This window comes from Melospiza georgiana, chromosome 6 (assembly GCF_028018845.1).
Source record: "Melospiza georgiana isolate bMelGeo1 chromosome 6, bMelGeo1.pri, whole genome shotgun sequence".
Lineage (NCBI taxonomy): Eukaryota > Metazoa > Chordata > Aves > Passeriformes > Passerellidae > Melospiza > Melospiza georgiana.
The window spans coordinates 3,020,654-3,039,645 of NC_080435.1; the positions used below are offsets into that span (position 1 = coordinate 3,020,654).

Below are 18,992 nucleotides of genomic sequence, written 5' to 3' on the forward strand. Positions count from 1 at the left end.
TCAACCATCATCCCTTGTTAATTTTACAGTATTTTGTGACTTCTGTGGAAGGAATTGGTCTTGTGGGAGGCTTCTTACCTTCTCAAGTGAATGTGAAACTAATGATTTGCGTATACCTCCTTTTATCTAGCAGATGGAAATGTAAATTGGGTTCAGCCTTTAGAGAATAATACCTTTATAAAATGCATATGGGTCAGAAGCAATGGACTGTGAAAAAAGATTGGTGTACTTTTTTTACTTGAAAGTACATTTCATCTTAGTGAAAATTTGTTAGATATGAAGGTTTTTTTTCTCACAGGGTTTCTTGTTTTATCTTAAAATTGGTAGTACAGTTTGTCATGAGGAGATGCATTAGTGTATTGAAGGAGCATGTGCTCATATGCTGGAAAATACACTGGCAAAGTAATATTTTATGTTTTTTATGAAACACAGGTCTTAATTTCTTCAATTCTTTTTTTTAGCCTATTTTAAGTTATGTTCTCTATGCATTGGTGGGTACGGTGGGCTTTGTGACCCATTATGTTCTGCCTCAACTCCGAAAGCAGCTTCCTTGGCATTGCTTTTCTCACCCGCTGCTGAAAACCAAGGAATACCATCAGTTTGAAGTCCGGAGTAAGTATTGTCTGTAACACCTCCTTCAACTTGCTGTAGCTAGCTGCTCACCAACTTGTGTTACCTATTCATTTACTTCATCTCTTTACTCTTCTCACCACTGGAATTTCATTACATCTGATCTATAAATGTATTTGTTTGTCAGTTCCTCATGCTTTGATTCCATGACATTTTATGTATCTCTGAACTGATGATGATAATGTGAGTGTTAATGTTGTCTCAGAGCAGTTCCATTAAAACATAGTCTTCAAAATCTTGAGTGGTAAAGTTTGTGCTTGTGATTGCCTCAATAATTTTTCATAAAGATTGTGTTTCACTGTGTATTTCCTCAACATTAAGTTTTCAGATATTTTAGAGGATTAGCTGTGGCGATTGCTGGTGGAGACTTCATCCTGGCACTTATTTGGTTTTTAATAGTATCATTGACATGTTTAACAACAGAAAATAGTGGTCAACTGATAGATGAAGACACCAAGGGGCCAGTCTTACAACTTGATCTGCATAGATATGTGCTTGCAGCTTAACATATTAGGCTGTTGGCCTATGTTAGACTTTAGCATTAGGCTAAAGCCTATGTTTTCTAAGAATTTTTCCCCAGAGATGCAAAAAAGATGAAGTTACACTGCTTATTAGTTTTCCAGAATGGATAAATGTTGTGGTTGATTGTGGGGATTTCACTGTTGGAATGTTTTTATTGTTAACAGCAGACTTAAAAAACTCCTGTCTAAACTGCCTTGGACAAAACTGAAACTATTTTGCTTTTTCTGTTCAAATAATTGTCAAAACAAGAGAGGATTCTGCTGCTTTCAGGAGCAGAGAATTACCAGAATTGATTTACAAACTCTACCTTTGTAGCAGCCATTCAGTGTGGTCTTTTCATTGATGTCTAACTTGTGGGATTTTTTTTCCCAGTGATTGCATGTGAAGATGGATAAATATGAATAGCAATTGTAGTATGATGTCAGACTTTTATCTGGAAGAATTGAAAAGTGCAACTAAATGCATTGAGTCTTTAATCTCTAAAACTAGAAAAGGTGCAGTTGTTGCCCTTTATGTAGGCATCAATGTTTACCACAACTTTTGACATTAAATCTTCTAGCCTATATTGTAGAGCAAATTTTTTTATCTTAATTTAGAGTAATTTGAAACACACCTTACAATTCTTGTAGAAGTTTGAAAGAAGTTGCTCAAGTGACAGACATTTATGTTGGCGGGTTACATAGGCTCTTCTGTAGAGCTGTAAATCAGGAGTCCTTCAAATTGAATAGGGTTGAAAAACATCCTTTTGTGTGAGACAAAAGGCATCATTTCAAACAGCTTCATCAATAGCAATGTTGAAATTATTGAAGAGGTGGAACCCAGTTTGTTTCCTTCTGCATACAGTAAGCAAGTAGCTTGCCAACTGTTCTATTGTTGTGTGAACAGTGCAAAAATTCTAGTGGGGCTGCTGACAGGAACTTCTCTTTATTTTGCTTAAATAAACTACCAAAGTTCATTGTAAGAAAACAGTTGTTCCAAGTTGATTAAATGAAGAGTCTTTATTTTATAACCAAGTGTTTTTGATTTGACAGTGCCATCTGATTTCTTCTTTTTAATATGTCTTGACAGATGCTGCACATGTTATGTGGTTTGAGAAACTTCACATTTGGCTCCTTTTTGTAGAGAAGAATGTTATCTATCCACTGATAGTCCTCAATGAGCTTAGTAGCAGCGCTAAGAATATTGCTAGTCCAAAGAAACTGGATACTGAGTAAGTAGAAAAGGCTATTAAGTAATACTGAGTATGTCTGCTGTGGTGGGAAATGAAATAGTGACTTCTGGCATCCATGGGAAGACAGAATGCCTTAATGGTATTGTCTTAAGAGTAAGGCAAGGAATAAATAAAGCTTTTCTTTATTTGAAAGCCTGTATCAAGCTGACTTAAACTGATTGGAGTATTACACTGTTAAACAGAACACTCCTGCAAAGATAAATCATTCAACTCCTAGCATATACTGTGAAGATGACATGCTGTGGAATTACCTAGTACTGTGATAAGTTTGCTTGTTGAGCTACAGAGTCTATAGTATGATTATCCAGATGGCAAGTTCAAGATAGTGTTGATATGTTCAGGTAGTTTATCAAGTATAAGTTTCAGACTTGCTCTCGGAGTTGGTGTGCCAGTGTGCTGCCCCTCTGCACCTTTCTTCACTCATCAAGGAATTCCCCAGGCTTCCTAGCCCCTAAGTATTATTCATATCCAGATGGAATTGCACACTGCTTCTTAAATTGAATCTTAGTTATAATCCCTTGAGCAGTGTATCTGACTGTCTCAGCAAATTATAGCTCAATAATAAGCCCTGCATTTTTTGCCTCCAAGAAACAGTAACCAGGTGTCTTTTTTGGATTTGAAATTCTATTCTTAGGAATAAAGGACTATAAATATTGAAACTAAACAGAAAATATTTTGGGAGGCAAGTTGTTAGATTAATTTTGTGGGGTGGTGTGTGGCTTTTTTGGCTTTCTTAATTTTAATCCTTGCATCTAGTAAGTTCTTGCTTTGGGCTCATTATCACAGTCACTATGAGACCTTTGGGAGGAGTGTTGCTGTTATGTTACTTTAACTTCTTTTTTTTAATAACCCTTTGGTATGTCAGTTGCTATGTCTGAAAACATTCTACTGAGTTCCCTCAATAGAAATTAGAGCAGTATAGTCATGCAGGAAATGATAATCCAGTGTTCATTAACGTCCTCTTGATGATTAATCTAGCATTTTGCATTTTAGTATTCATAACCTAAAGACCAAGTTTTTCTTCAGACCACAAGGATATTTCATCTCCTAATTATTTTTTTTTTTTAGTGGCATGCTTAGAAATGATCTTGAACATTGATTGGCTTGAGAGTACTGATGTTATCTTTAAAAAAAACCAACTAATCATTAACACCCTTTGCCCCCAGTTCCAAAAGCAAACCCAAATCAAAGTTTGAAGAGATTGATATTGCATGACAGCGCAGCTTAAGTGGTCTTTAAACCCCTTTCAGATAACAGGCAATAACTGTTTTGTGTGACTTCCTTACACAGGTTGGGTGCTTTAATGATCACAATAGCTGGCTTGAAGTTACTGCGTTCATCATTCAGTAGCCCAACGTGCCAGTATGTCACTGTTATTTTCACAGTGCTCTTCTTTACTTTTGATTACAAAAGTTTTACTGAGACCATGCTGCTAGATCTCTTCTTCATGTCCATACTCTTCAGCAAGGTAACTTTTCGCTCTGTTTTTAGGTTTTTCAGTTCATCCAAAGGGGAAAACACATGGATAGTCCTATCTGATAGGTAATCTTGCAGATTCTCAGTCTTTTGTACTGTAATAGATATGCTGTAAGGCAGCTAAGACTTCTCTTTCCCAAAGCATTTCTGTTGGCTTGAGAAACCATATGTAAGTTTCTAAATATCTCCTGAGTTTGCATGTAGAACTAGGAAGTGCATCTTACGTGACTTGCTTTTATAATGACATCCTTTTTCAAAGTGTCAAAGCTTCTGGTAGATCAGTAAGAACTCTAGGATTATCAGTAAATTCCTCAGGATGCAAGGCATGTTGATTGTTAGTGAAAATACTGAATTGTTTTTCTCTTTTTTTCCCCTGTAGCTTTGGGAACTCTTTTATAAATTGAGATTTGTATATACCTACATTGCTCCCTGGCAGATCACATGGGGGTCTGCCTTCCATGCTTTTGCCCAGCCCTTTGCTGTGCCACGTATCCTTTGAAAAAGCAAACCTTCTTCTGAAGCCATCTATTTATAACTTCTGAATACTGCATTGTAATGGATTCTGTGTTATGGGGTAAAACTGCTGAAAGAGCAGGTTTGTCTAGTGAGTATTACAAAGAAGCTGTGCATGCTTTCTGCCTTGTTACAATGCTGTGAATTATATTGTAATGGTAGGAATAGCATCCTGATGTAAAAAAAAACATGGACCAGAAGTAATTCTGAAAATCACATGATTTTCCTTTTGATAGTAATTCCCTTTGACAGGAGTCATTATGGTTTTAGTCCTTGAGTTTTGCATTTTAAACTTCTGTAGGCTGGTTTGAATGGAGTGTATTGAATGTAGTATTTTCAACTGAATTTTTGGGAATGACTGTCATGTCTAGTGCCAGATTTCCATCTATTTCTGTTTTTAAAAACAAAAAGAATCCCCTTAATGCTGGAAATCCTACAAACATCTTTGCTGCATAGAAATTCATAGAGATCTTGTTTTACTCTTCATTAGTGTTGCTGTCTTTATTGAACATAATCACAGAAGCTAAGAAAAAGGCAGTTGTTGCCTTGCTTTCCTTAATTCTCTTATCCTACAGATTCTGCCATGTTGTTTGTCCAAGCAGTTGTGTCAGCTTTCTTCTCTACTCCACTGAATCCTTTTCTGGGAAGTGCAATATTCATCACTTCATATGCCAGGCCTGTCAAATTCTGGGAAAGAGACTACAAGTAGGTGAAACGAGAAAGTTTTAAATAATTTGTTTTTAATAGACTAGGTACGTCTGAGGTGTTGGTTTGGGGCGTTTTTTTGGGTTTTTTATTTAACTTGTGACTTTCTGTTATTGGTTTTCCCCAGAGAAAACTAGTATAAAGCATTGAAAGTTTTCACTGAACTTGTTTCTGAAATACTGTAGCAGCTGGTTTTTTCATTTGCTTCAGCTGCTAAAGTAATTTCTACATAGTGGTATGCCATCCTGGTATTTTAAACATGAAATTTATGGTATTGTGAAGTGTAATTTTAATCAAAAGGTGAGTTTATGTATAAAAAGTTTTTGAGGACCAATTCATAGGTGTATTTTACCTATGTTCATTATTGTTCTGCTCACAGCAAAACTGGCTGAACTTAATACAAAGATATTTCAAAGTAATTGGGTTTTTTTGTTCAAGATGGGTTTAGTAGTAAAAGAATCTTCCGGTCAGAATATGCTTTTTGTTTTATTTCTCTTACGCTATCAGCAATAGAGAGCTTATCAGACCAATAAAATATTATATTAACAGAATAGGGCAAGTTGAATGGGTATTTCTGGTATTTCTTATTTTCCTTCTAACATTAGAACAGTTTAAATGCAATGTTCTAAATCTTAGATTAAAGCTTTATAGTTGTAGTTTCAGATAATGAAAGAACTGTCTAAAAATTAATCTTTCACTAAAGTCCACTGAATTGTTAGCTGGGCTGATTTAATTGGTCTTAATTTATTCTCACATCTAAAACTTTGATACCTAAGAAAATGTATGCACTTTCATCTAAAGTGCAAGATTATTCTGTTGCTATTTACTGTGGACAAACTTTATTAGGCATTATAATGCTATCATACACAAAAAATACTTTTGCATATGAGAAGAGCAGAAAATATGCATCTTAAATTATTTTAAAGTAACTTTTTGAAACTATTTCACTGGGAATATTGAACACTATATTATTAGTTTCTTTGCTTAGACATTCTTGCAGTAATGTATTTTGCATTAAGTGTGCTTTATTTTATTCTTTTCAGCACAAAACGTGTGGATCATTCAAATACTAGACTGGCTTCGCAGCTGGATCGGAATCCAGGTACCTCTCCTAGATGGATTTTGATACCTGGTTTGGAGTTTTTGGGGGATTGGGTTTTTTTTTTTGGGGGGGTGGCATTTGGGAAGTGGGTTGGTGGGTTTCTTTTTTTTTTTAGGGGTGAGTTTTCTTCTAGTGCCTTTTTTTTCCCCAAATGTAAATGGCTTTTTGTTGGATTTTTATAGGATTCATGATCTTGTCCAACAGCTGTCACTCTGTCTACTGTTCGTTTTTCTTCTGTCATCTCTCTTGCTTTATTCTTTAGGCTCTCCCATAAGTGTTTTGATTTCACTCTTAGGTTTGCATCTACCTTTTTATTTATAATTGTAGCAGGCATTAAACTGTTTTGCTTTTTATTCTTCAGTAATTTAAAAAGTACCAAGTATTGTTTGAGGGTGTCTCATTGTCATGGTAATGAGTACAACAGACATCACTGAGATGTCTGTGCTCCATTTGCTTTTGCACTTTATTATCTTGAATAGGTTGATGGCAGATGCACGAATGGAACTGAAGGAATAATTTGGGAAATGGAGGAGTGACTAAGAAAAAATTTGGTTCAAAATACAAATGTCGCTTGAGATTCATTTGGAGTAGTTGTCTCATAAAAAGGGGGAAGTGGGGGATAGAGTATAACCTTGAAACAGTATTGTGGTTAAGAATAAGATAGGATTTGATGTGAAGTAAATCAAGCTGGATGTTTTTCTGCAGTTTCAGATAACCTAAATCCAATCTTCCTGCAGGTTCAGATGATAACAACCTGAATTCTATCTTCTATGAGCATTTAACCCGTTCCCTTCAGCACAGCTTATGTGGAGACTTGTTGCTGGGTCGCTGGGGAAACTACAGTACTGGGGACTGCTTCATCCTAGCCTCTGACTACCTCAATGCACTAGTACACCTTATAGAGATAGGAAACGGCTTGGTCACCTTCCAGCTGAGGGGGCTTGAATTCAGAGGTGAGTGTCTTAGATGTCCTTAGCTGTCTGCACTAAAAAGTAGGCTTCTGCTTTAGAAATTGAAGTTATTTTCAGTTCTATCCTGTTAATAAATTGCTTTGAAAATGGCCTGCAAGGCCTCTTGATGCTCATGTCACGTTGCGCTAAGTCCCTCTTTCCATTTTAGTGCAACATGGCTACTTGTTAGTGAAACCTAACTAAAATGGGATCCTAGAGTGATACATTAAGCTATCTAAATCCTTTGCGTTTGTTGGTGGATAGTTCACTTAGTGTTAAAAGAATTTAATTGGAAATAGCTTGAAATTTCAAGTCTTCTTAAACACAAGTTCACATTAAAGCAATCATATAAAGCATTCAACTCTTTCCTCTATTTTCTCCTAAGGAACTTACTGTCAGCAACGAGAAGTAGAGGCCATCACTGAAGGTGTAGAGGAAGACGAAGGTTTTTGTTGCTGTGAACCGGGCCACCTTCCTCACATGCTTTCCTTTAATGCAGCCTTTGGGCAGCGTTGGCTGGCTTGGGAAGTGCTTGTAACAAAGTATGTTCTGGAGGGTTACAGCATCACTGACAACAGTGCAGCTTCCATGCTCCAAGTCTTTGATCTCCGGAAAATTCTTACCACCTACTACGTGAAGGTGCGGTTCGGCTCAGTGCAGCCCGTGATAGGAACTTCAAAACTGTTACTGAAACACAGTAGCTCGGTTGTAAAAGAAAAGTTGGTTAGCTTGTTTCTTTAGAGAAAACCAAGCTGCTTTTGTCTTCATAAGCTGTCCAAACCTGTCTTTGGTTCTCAAAAAAGAAACAAGCCCTCTCTTCCAATTCTAAGATTACTCTAACCTCTAACCTTGTAGGTAATCAGTGCACTAATTGAGATTTTTCATAAGCTACTCTTTCTGAGAGCTGAAAATTTTCAGGTTAATATATTTCCAAGATACTTACTCACACATGCACTCAAGTTGTTCCCTAGCACAGGGGTCTTAAATTGTTTTGTGTTGTAGCTTTTTAAAAAAATTTAGAATTCTTTAGAAATTCTGTATCTAAGCCTCTGTGTTAACTAAATAAAAATTTCTGTGTATTTGTTTTCTGCAAAAATTACAAGTATCCTATCCCATCCTTTTTTTTGCTTTCTTTATTCCTTCAGTGTAGGCTTCAAAATCCTGATGTCTTTGAAAAATACTCCTATACACCACCTGTATTGTGTTTTCTATGCAAATCTGTTGTACCTGTGAGCAGTATCAATGCTACTGTTTATCAGTTCTGTTCATCTTCACCAAAAAAATTCAAATAAGTTGAAACACTGAGATGGATGGGGTTTTTTAAATTGCAGTATTGACTCTTATTTTTAACTGCTACTGTTTCAGGGAATCATCTATTATGTCACAACCTCCCCCAAGCTGGAGGAATGGTTAGCTAACGAGACCATGCAGGAGGGCCTGCGGCTGTGCACAGACCGCAATTACGTGGATGTAGACCCAACATTTAACCCCAACATTGATGAGGATTATGACCACCGTCTGGCAGGGATCTCACGAGAGAGCTTCTGTATGATATATTTGAACTGGATAGAATATTGCTGCTCTCGAAGAGAAAAGGTAAGGATGGTGTCACTTTTTTCCTGTTGGCTTGACTTACAGATGGGTTTCGAGCTGATTTTTAAAATAAGTATGTAGAATTAAAGTGTTTTGATTGAAATTATTTTGATCTTCTAGTTCTGAGATGTGAATTTAATGATTCTGTAACCAGTATACAGTTTAACCAGTTCATGAATGAATTTTATTTGCCAGCTCACATCAACCAGTTGAATCTTAGACATTTGTCTACATGCAGAAGGGTATGTCTGCAGATTGATGTTTCCTACTTAGATATCAGTGTTCACAAATCAACCCCAACTTAAAAAAACTCCAAAACAAAAAGCCCTAAAACCCAAGATACCTATTTCCAGCTTAGACTCCTTCTTTCTCAGTGATCACATAATACCATTTTCTTGGACCACTGGAATAGTTGGCTTATGTAAACAATCATCCTACATTCAACCTTCTCTTCTTTCCACAATCCTTCCACCTTTTAAATAGGAGTGTTAGTATGTTTGTAGAAGAATGCCTTGACTTTTTACTGTTTACAAAATACCTCTGTCAAATTAACTTTGCTTTTGACATAAGCAGACATTGATTGAGATTAAAGGGACGGGAATATAAATGGAATTTACGTGTTTAATGAGGGACCCAAGACTTAAGGGTTCAGTTTTGCTTTGGAGATAAAAGATCAATTAAAGCCTGTTTTAACAGGGGTAAGACTTAGTGTCCTGTGGTCAACAGACACACAACAGCCAAAGAAAATTATTTCCCTCCAAGAAATGAACATGAAATATTTTGTATATGCATTGAAAATCAGATTTAACCACTTAATTGAATGATGCCATTTGCTAGGGCATTATATACCCTGGCTATACTACTGGCCTTGAACTGAGGGCAAGTTTCCCCTATCTAACCCCTTGACTAAAGCTGTAGTCCAGGGAAGTTGTCAGGTAAATCAGGCTTAAATACTCAAAACCAGTGATAATCCTCTGTATTCACAGAAAATATTTTTGTCTTAACCCTATAATTTAGCTAATCAGCAGTTTGCCTGCAAGACACACACCATGAGGAATGTAGCATGCATCTCTTTAGCTTACAATTTCTTACTTCAAATAGTCATATATATGTGTTCATCTTTACAAGTATTCTTAAATACTTGTAAAACTCTTGCTCAGACTTTAAATCAGAAGTGTTTTTTAACAGTGACTGTTGTGGTAGGTACATACACACACTTGAGAACTGCTATGTTTGGGTCTTTTTCCTTCATCTGGCAGAATCTTCCTTTTCAGTGGCCATTTCTTTTTTCCATTTACCTAACTTATTTTTTCTTTTGTTATTACAAGCCACTGGATTCAAGTAAGGACTCACCCCTAGTGACACTGTGTTATGGACTGTGTGTTCTGGGGCGGAGAGCATTGGGAACAGCTTCACATCATATGTCTAGGTAATAAAATATTGTTGCTCTTAAGTTTCCCATCCTCAAAATCCCTCTGAGTTCTTAGATTAGGTTTTAGATTAGTATCTTTTCATAGAAGAAATAGATAATTAATGCCATCTTGCCTTAAGCTGGGCAAATGTGCTATGTAACTTCATTACAACAACCACTGAAATGGAACTATAGAAGAGCAAATGTGGGAGGACTTGCAGCTAAGCATATTGTTTTATTGAACTAATTCAAGATGGGAGTTCTGGAATGGGTAAGGACTGGCTATAACCAGTTTATAATTGTCTGGGATCTCAAAGTAAGATCCATTTCTGCACCAACTACATGTCCTGTATGGAATTTAGGAGGAAAAGAAGAAAGTTTCTTCAAAAGAAAAACTGATATGTCTTGGTGGATGTTTGATGAGACCATTGTGGTAAATATCACAGTTTAGGCAGCTCTGTGGCAAGCAGTTGTGTTTTGTACAAATCTTCAGCTCAAATCTGTTGTCATATGGCAACTTTCTTGCAGGCTGACAGCCTCAATTTTAGAAAGCAAATGTAAAATACAGCTATAAGGTTCAAGAAATCACAAGGTGATGGCTTGAAGCATAATTGGATGTGGAAGCTATTGGTCAGCTGGATGCTGACTATAAAACCTGTTCTACTTCAATTTCAGGGCAACTGTTGATTAATTCCTCTAAGTACCAGCCATCTTGAAGGTTGTTTATATATGGATTTGCAAGATTCATCAGAGCATATAGGATTCTTCACTCTTAAGTTAGCTTAGTAATTGAAATAGTTTCTTTAAAGCATGAAAAGTTAACATGTTTTTATTTTGTAATAAAGCATGGACAATTGAAGTTGGATACCCTCTTTAATTGGTCTGTTGTTATACCCTGGAAAGTTTTGCCTTTTAGAATCTTCTGAATTAAATCAGGCACTCCTCATGATATTTGTTTGCTTTAGTCCACATAGTCTGTTGCATGTATAGTTTGTTCATTACCTGTTCAGTGCAGGACATCTGATGTGCCAAATTTTCTTACACACACATCTTTTCCCTGTCTTATCCTGTGGCTTACCTTGGTAGAGAAGAATTGTGTGCCTTTCTGTGCAGCTCAGTAGTTTCTTTTCAGTTATAGCTGTGTATATGTACTTCTGTTAATATTTGGGTTGTTGTTGTTTTTTCCCCCTCAACAGTAACCTGGAATCCTTCTTGTATGGCCTGCATGCCCTATTTAAGGGTGACTTCCGTATATCTTCCATTAGAGATGAATGGATCTTTGCTGACATGGAATTACTGAGGAAAGTAGTGGTCCCTGGAATACGGATGTCACTGAAGCTACATCAAGTGAGAGATTACATAGAACAATGTGTCCAGTTTTTCATTTTTGTGCATTTTTTCTTTTAAAAATTAGTGTCTGGGAGAAAGGAAAAAGAGAATGAGAATAAAAGGACTGTGATAGAAATTGTCTACTGAAAATGAGGGACTATTGTGTCTTGTCCTTTATTACAACATTTTTTGGAAGGTGGTACAGAGGAAAAGGGAATGCTGTTTGTGCTCAGAGCTTGAAAATTACATTAACTGTAGATCAGAGAACATGTCAAGCCCTGTTTCATACCTATCTAGAAATTTCCCTTATGAACAGCTTCTCTGATATTTTCCCTCTTCCCTCCCTACACATAGGTAATTGGTTTAAAAGGTTATGTGTTCAAAGCTGCGTAGTCCTCTCCTCCAGTGGGAGTTGTTTTTCTTGTTCTTTTAACTTTGAAGTGTTGTAATCACAAGTTTCAGGTGAGAATGAGAAGGTTGCTTTTCCATAAGCTGAAATTAGAGTTTGTCTTTGTAGTGAAGTGTGGGTGAAGATTCTCAAATTCTGACCAGTGCATGTATTAACTCAGCAAGTACAAGAAAATATATACTTAGTGATAAGCACTCTGTAAGGAGGGAGAAGTGTTGGTACTCAGGAAGAATAGATTGCTTGAAAATCATAATAAGTAAACAAATCTTAGTTGCAATTTAAAAAATAATTATAAAGGTTTCTTTTTTTTGCCTTCATTGCAGTCTGGGGTCTCCCAAAACTAGCAGTGATGGAATTAACTTATTCATGTAACACAAACTTTCTGAATCTAGGAGAAGGTGTGTGATAGGAATACATACAGCAAAGCAGAATAATTACCAAATTATTGTTGAAACCAGCAGAAGTAGCACTTCAACAACTCTCTAAGTGTTTTCAGAGGGTTGCTGTGCAGAATGGGTTTGATTGAAGTCAAAGAAGGGAGAGAGAAAAACAGGTCCCAACAGCAGTGAAAAAATAAAAGTTCTGAACATTATTCTGTTAATCTGTAAAAAATGATTTAATTCACTTGCAGTGCATCAGCATACCCAGGCTTCAGTCAGTGTGGAAATTTAGCTGTTAACCACAATCCTTTTTTAGCCAGAAAGTAATGTTACTCAATACTGAATTGAACTTGCAGGTTTTGTGTTTTGTTTGTTTTGTGTTTTAGTTTTTATTTGACTGGCAGTAATGTAAGTTGTCTTTATAGTAATGTAAGTTGTCTTGATGTTGAAGAAGTTTGTCATCAAATATTAATGTGAACTTTTTCATAGTAAATATTGTTTTTCTTATTACTGCTATTTTCATATAGTACAGTCTCAGTGAATAATCAGTGCTTAAGAGTGCTTTACAGTTGGAAGCTTATGAATAAGAAGAGAAGCTAAAACTAAAAAGCTTCTGCCAGATGTATAAATAGATGTAAAATTAATCTAGAAATTTACTTGAATCAGTGATAGGCAGGTCCTTCTAATCATTTTGGTTTTAAGTTGAAGCAAATACAGGCAAACAGAACCAATCTGTTGTAAAAGAGGTCATCTTTAACAGTGTTCTTAAGTTAGGTATTTGATACTGGTGATGGCTAACTTCGTATTATGCACTGATCATTTAAAAAGTTTGAGGTGTGAAATGTTCTATTTTTATATATAGTTACATCTGAAATGTTAATCATAGCTCTCTGAACATGTATTATTGGAAACAGGATCACTTCACTTCTCCAGATGAATATGATGATCCTTCTGTCCTTTATGAAGCTATAACAACTCATGAAGAAAATCTAGTTATAGCCCATGAAGGGGACCCTGCCTGGCGAAGTGCAGTGCTTTCCAACTCTCCGTCCCTGCTTGCTCTGCGCCACGTGATGGATGATGGCACCAACGAGTACAAGATCATTATGCTCAACAAGCGCTATCTCAGTTTCAGGGTCATTAAGGTAAGCTTTGTGCACGTCTCACAGTGTGACAGCAAGCTGTATTTTAGTAGCTATACCAAACTGCTGCCTCAACTGAAATCTTTACTGTTTTGTTATTAATAGGGCTGGTTCTTCTCATACAGTGCAAGTATTGTATCAGAAAATCAGTTCCTTCTCACTTATTTCTCATCCCATTCTTAAATTTGTTTATGCTCACTGTTGCAGCCTGTGCCCCTAGGTTCAGCCTGTAAAAGAGCTGCATGTGAATGCTGGCAGTCCTGCAGTGCAGTGCTGCATGTGCTTACGAAGGCTTTGGTATAACACAGCAGTCACCACATGCTCTCTCATTGCTTCACTTTCTGACACAGCCTCTCTTCTTGGCTTTTGCAGGTCAATAAGGAGTGTGTACGTGGCCTGTGGGCAGGACAACAGCAGGAGCTTGTCTTCCTGCGTAATCGTAATCCAGAAAGAGGAAGTATCCAAAATGCTAAACAAGCTCTGAGGAACATGATCAACTCTTCTTGTGACCAGCCAATTGGATACCCAATCTATGTTTCACCTTTGACTACTTCCTATTCAGATAGTCATGAACAGCTAAAGGACATTCTTGGGGGAGCCATCAGCTTAGGAAACATCAGAAACTTCATAGTGTCTACATGGCACAGGTGAGCTGACAAAAGGGGTTCTCATTAGTGTGTGTTCATGCTCTCATTTCATTAACAAGTCTTGCACAGGCCCAACACAGCATAATTTATAATATTCAGTCACATTAAAATAAATAAACCTTGACTCTTATTTTAGGCACATCAGTAACATATGGCAACTGCTTTGGTACAGGATTAATCTCCAAGGCTGAGTAATACACCACAAACTATGTAAATGAGAGCTCAGAGAAAAGAAGATAAAGTCTAGATGCAGGAACTGCAACTTCAGATCTAATGTTAGGTCTGATAATGAGACACAATGCAACTTCTGTACTGGTACTGTGTTTTTTCAGTATGATGGTTTTTGCAGTCTTTAATACCATCTTTACAGAATCAGGGCTGTTTGGTAGGGTTCCTGTTGGGCAGATATTTAGTATGAGACTGGCTATATTAATGCTTTAGAGCATGCTCATCCATAGTTATGCAAGCTTTAGTTGTTGTTCAAAATCTCAGAAATGCTTATATGTTATATAATGCTGTATGTTAGTGCCAGAAGTAGTAACTGGAATGATATAATTGTTTCCCCATGTGACCCCTGGGTAATCCAATACAAACTCTTTCTGTGCTGTGTTTTATAGGCCATGAGAACTTTTACTGCACTTCTGGCCCTATATGACTGTGGCTCCAAAAGCAGCAATGGGAGCTGTGTGCCATTCAGAAATGTGCATCCCAGTTCTTAGTAATTCCAGGAGCTTGTGCTGTGGTCTGAACAGTCCTGTAGCTGTTCTGATGGTTGTATTTATCTTAGACATCTACAGCATATCAGAACAGAACATGCTGCTTCACCCAGAGTGCCAAAAATGCCTCATTTACTGCAGTCCCTGGTATTTGTCTCCTATTGCCATCAGCTTGTCTGACTTGACAGAATAACAGGTGAAAGCATGACACACAACAGAATTTGAATCCAGGGTTTATGCTTCAGGATTCTGTGTCCTGGGACAAAAAATTGGAAAGGAGTGCTCAGTGTACTGGAGTGTGACAGAAAAGAAAAATGAAAGTAGGAATTGAAGGGAGGAGGAAATGTGCTATGGTGTTTGTATCCATTTGAAGCTTATTAATGTAAACAATGTGGTGAAAAAACTGTGTATGTTGGAAAATGGTGGCTAGCCTACTGTCCAAGTGTTCAGCATGTGCTTCAAACAGTTGTGAGTGCTTTACTGAAGGTAACAGAAACCAAATACATTAAAAATCCAGGAAACATTTTCCTTGCTAATCTGTGTAGACAAAGATTTTTGCAGTGTAACAGTTACACATAACTAGTGTGTTAAGTAGCATAAGTTTTATTAAATTGCTCCAAAATAACCAGGATGTTCTATGAGCATTTGGGTTGGAATTTTATCACTGATTTGTATTTCGCAGGTGGAATAATTTTTAAAAAGCTAATTTATATGAGCACTTGACTCATCATAAATAACGTTATTGAATAGCTGTCATGAAGAAAAATTCAGTCTCTTAGAAAGCAGTGTTTATATTTGCAAAGCATATTCTGAGAAAATAAAGTCAGGTTTTAACTGATTTTAGGAAATGCTGTGGATTGTGCTGATCCTTTTGCATGTCATGAAGCATTTCTTAGAATACAAATGTTTAGGAGGTGTGCATTAATGTATCACTTGCATTGTGTTTCCAGACTAAGGAAAGGCTGTGGAGCTGGCTGCAATAGTGGTGGAAATATTGAGGATTCAGATGCTGGAGGTGGAGCTTCTTGCACAAGTAACAATGCAACTATCAATGAGTCACAGAGCAGCATGTCACAAGGAGGAGGGAATGCAACTACAGGGCAGGGACCTGGAGCAGTACAGCACCCTCCTGTGGCAGCTCATCCCACAACTTTTCCTGCAGCTCATCCACCAACTCATCCCTCCACTCTGGGTAAAGTTGAAACAAAGAGACAACTTCATGCAAATTCGGTCCTATAGCTAGAACAGGCCTTTCAGCTCTTTGGCCTAAGTTAAAAGAAAAAGCAAACTAGAGTGATGTGATTTTATGTTGTGCTAAGAGCTGCTGGATTCATCTCAAACTACAGTACTGCTTCATGCAATACAAGGTTCCCAAACAGATCTGATAAATAGGGGTATAGTTGTGCTGACAAGTAGATTAAATAACTTTTAAAAACAGGTTTCTACAGACTGAATATTTCACTTCCGTTGTTTGCAAATGCTGAACTCATAATTTTTTGGGAATGTTTATATTTCTTATTCATACAGTGAAACAAGTTCTGTAATTTGCACAGTGTTCTAACTGAATTTATCCAAGGGTTCGTAGTGATCTGTAGTTAAGGAGGTGACAAACAGTAAAGCTGAGAAAGTCTTTCAAACATTGCCTTTACTCACAAAGAAAATACAGATGTATGGATTTGTTATGAACATAATTAGATCTATCAGCTGAGGAGAGTTATCTGCAAATATTTAGTATAGGAGAAACAATTACACCGATGCTCATAAACTGCAATTTGTTTTTAGCTTCAAATGTATTAAATTTGAACTTGTTTTAAAATAGCTTTTGTTCTAACAAATTTTCTGCCCCAATCTTTGAATGTGTAGTCAAGGATATTATTTTAAAACATGGGCATCGACCTTTCTTATTGCCTCAAGTATGGTAAACTGAAGTGCCAATGTTTAGTAAGAAATTGTTCATGCAGAAATTGCAAGACTGAAGCATTTTTCAAGGTACTTGTCTGATAGGGATTGTGAATTGAACAGAATATGAAATTCTGAGATAAGCTGAATGGAATGTATTGAAATATTCTATGTGAGATGCAGCAGAGATCTTCTGCGATACATCTGTTTCAGATGATGTTGGTTAGACAATCAGTTTTGTAAAACAAACATTTGTGTCGACAATCTATTGCGTGTGAGAGGCTTTATCAAACTTTCCTGATTGTGTACCTTTTACTTTTAGGCACCAGTCACAGCTCCCACTCTGTGCAGTCCAGCCTTGTCAGACATTCCCCTGCCCGTGCCTCAGTCGCTAGCCATTCATCGTACTGCTACGGCAGCCGTCACTCGTCCCTCCGCACGTCCAGCGCGGGCTTCGTGCCGTGCCGCCGCTCCTCCACCAGCCAGATCTCCCTTCGCAACCTCCCCTCTTCCATCCAGTCCCGCCTGTCCATGGTCAACCAAATGGAACCCACTGGCCAGACTGGGCTCAGCGTGCAGCACGGACTGCCCTCTTCCAGCAGCTCCAGCCAAAGCATCCCAGCCTGTAAACAGCATGCCCTTGTGGGCTTTCTAGGGACAGAAGGAGGGAGTAATGCAGCTGAAACTCAGTCAGGTGGCAGTGCAAGCCCTGCAAACCAAATGCAAGCCAAAAAGGATGACGTTATTTACAGAATCCAGGTGAATAGTCTAGAAGAACAAGTTAACTTATGTTTCCACGTGCTTTTATTAGTTGTTCCTTTGTATGTTGTTGAAATTGCTGCTTACAAATACACGTTCTAGAATATCTGGTTTACAGTTTCTGTGCAGTTATGTTTGGAGAATTAATGTAAAGAAAAGGTTTTCTGGACAAGCAGCCTTCCTGTATGTTCCTTGTTTACTTTTTTTCTTTTTTGGCTATAGTGCAGCTCTGAGAATGTCAGTGGAACTCAGTTCCACTTCATATTTAGTTTACCTTTTATACATTACAGCAAGTAAAGCTAAACAGCTTCAGTTGCAGGATAGAAAGCTTTTTTCTTTGAAGCCAAGTAGATTTTCCACAAAAGTAAGTGTAAAATACCTGCTTTCACTTTCATATGTATTTATTCTTTGGTTATATCCACTTCAGGGTTTACTGAGCAGCAAACAATTGACTATTGATGAAATTAATCATGGCAGCCTTACTTGTTTTGTGAAAAATCCAGGAATGTTTATTCTTACATTCTTAGCTCTTACTAACCCCACATACATGTCTTTGGCAGTATACATGTGGGAAACCTCAAGAAGTCTATTCAAGAGGTTAGATCATAATAAACATGATTTCATTGCTGATACCACCTCAGTTTAAGTAATACTTAGTAAATTGTGTCATAGTGGGCAAAGTTAAATTAATTTTTTGGGTCTGTGCTTAATAGCTTTTGTTTGCAGGCAAGGGCCCTTTTATGAAGCTGCTTACTAATCCTCTGTGTGAGGAGGATAAAGTGGATATGTGGATAGTGGACATTATGGAGTTCTCTCTGTCCTTAAATAGGAAGAATTTTTCAGGAGTTTTCTCCTGCTTGCCCTGTGGAAAGGCCAGTTTACTTCAAAACATGGGGTGGGTCTCAACTAACCATGCTAGTAGATAAATACTTCTTCTGCCTAACAATGAATTCCCCAAGTTTTTTAAGATATTCTGTAAGAAGTAATGAGCCTATTGTAACAGCTCATCATCACTTAACTTTTCCCTGCTACTAGAATGTGTGCTGCCAATGCTTTTTTTGTGCCAGCTCCCTAATCCTGCCATGAGCTAGTATAACTGAAAGAGGTGGGGAATGGAACCAGAGCTGTTGCTTCAGTGAACTGGCATATTCACTGGTGTCAGAAACCACAGCATCATTTCCAAATTCAGTGCTGTTTGGGTTTGGAGAGCCTGCAGCTCAAGTTTCCAACTTCGAAATTTGTCAGAAATCAATTTCAGTGGGTTAAAGTCAATTATCTGGAATCATGCAAAAGGTTAGTTTATCTGTTTCTTTTAAATTTTGGCTGAACTAACAGTCAAAACTCAATTCCTACTTATAGTTAATGGATCCCAGTCAAGTACTGGAAGGGATCAACGTGTCAAAAAGGAAAGAGCTGCAGTGGCCAGATGAGGTGATACGGCTAAAAGCTGGAAGAAACAGCTGGAAAGACTGGAGTCCTCAGGAAGGCATGGAAGGCCATGTAAGTTTTGCTTGGAAGTTGGCAAGCTAACCTTAAAAAAGACAGTGTCTTGATTCTGTGGCAGTCTGCCTTTATTCC

The 18,992-nt window shown here is 37.4% G+C and overlaps 1 protein-coding gene across 8 annotated transcripts in view; it reads left to right on the top strand.

The window, feature by feature from the left end:
- Nucleotides 1–18,992, top strand: part of PCNX1 (pecanex 1) — an 86,597-nt gene that overhangs the window by 58,749 nt on the left and 8,856 nt on the right. For all 8 annotated transcript variants that reach the window (XM_058027410.1, XM_058027413.1, XM_058027414.1 and 5 more), the window contains 16 exons: nt 462–612; nt 2,221–2,362; nt 3,674–3,851; nt 4,239–4,347; nt 4,948–5,077; nt 6,121–6,179; nt 6,917–7,132; nt 7,515–7,768; nt 8,495–8,725; nt 10,051–10,151; nt 11,330–11,480; nt 13,166–13,396; nt 13,766–14,040; nt 15,707–15,948; nt 16,978–17,414; nt 18,774–18,914. In XM_058027410.1, coding sequence (XP_057883393.1) covers nt 462–612; nt 2,221–2,362; nt 3,674–3,851; nt 4,239–4,347; nt 4,948–5,077; nt 6,121–6,179; nt 6,917–7,132; nt 7,515–7,768; nt 8,495–8,725; nt 10,051–10,151; nt 11,330–11,480; nt 13,166–13,396; nt 13,766–14,040; nt 15,707–15,948; nt 16,978–17,414; nt 18,774–18,914 — 3,048 coding nt within the window. The remainder of the gene's footprint in view (nt 1–461; nt 613–2,220; nt 2,363–3,673; nt 3,852–4,238; nt 4,348–4,947; nt 5,078–6,120; nt 6,180–6,916; nt 7,133–7,514; nt 7,769–8,494; nt 8,726–10,050; nt 10,152–11,329; nt 11,481–13,165; nt 13,397–13,765; nt 14,041–15,706; nt 15,949–16,977; nt 17,415–18,773; nt 18,915–18,992) is intronic.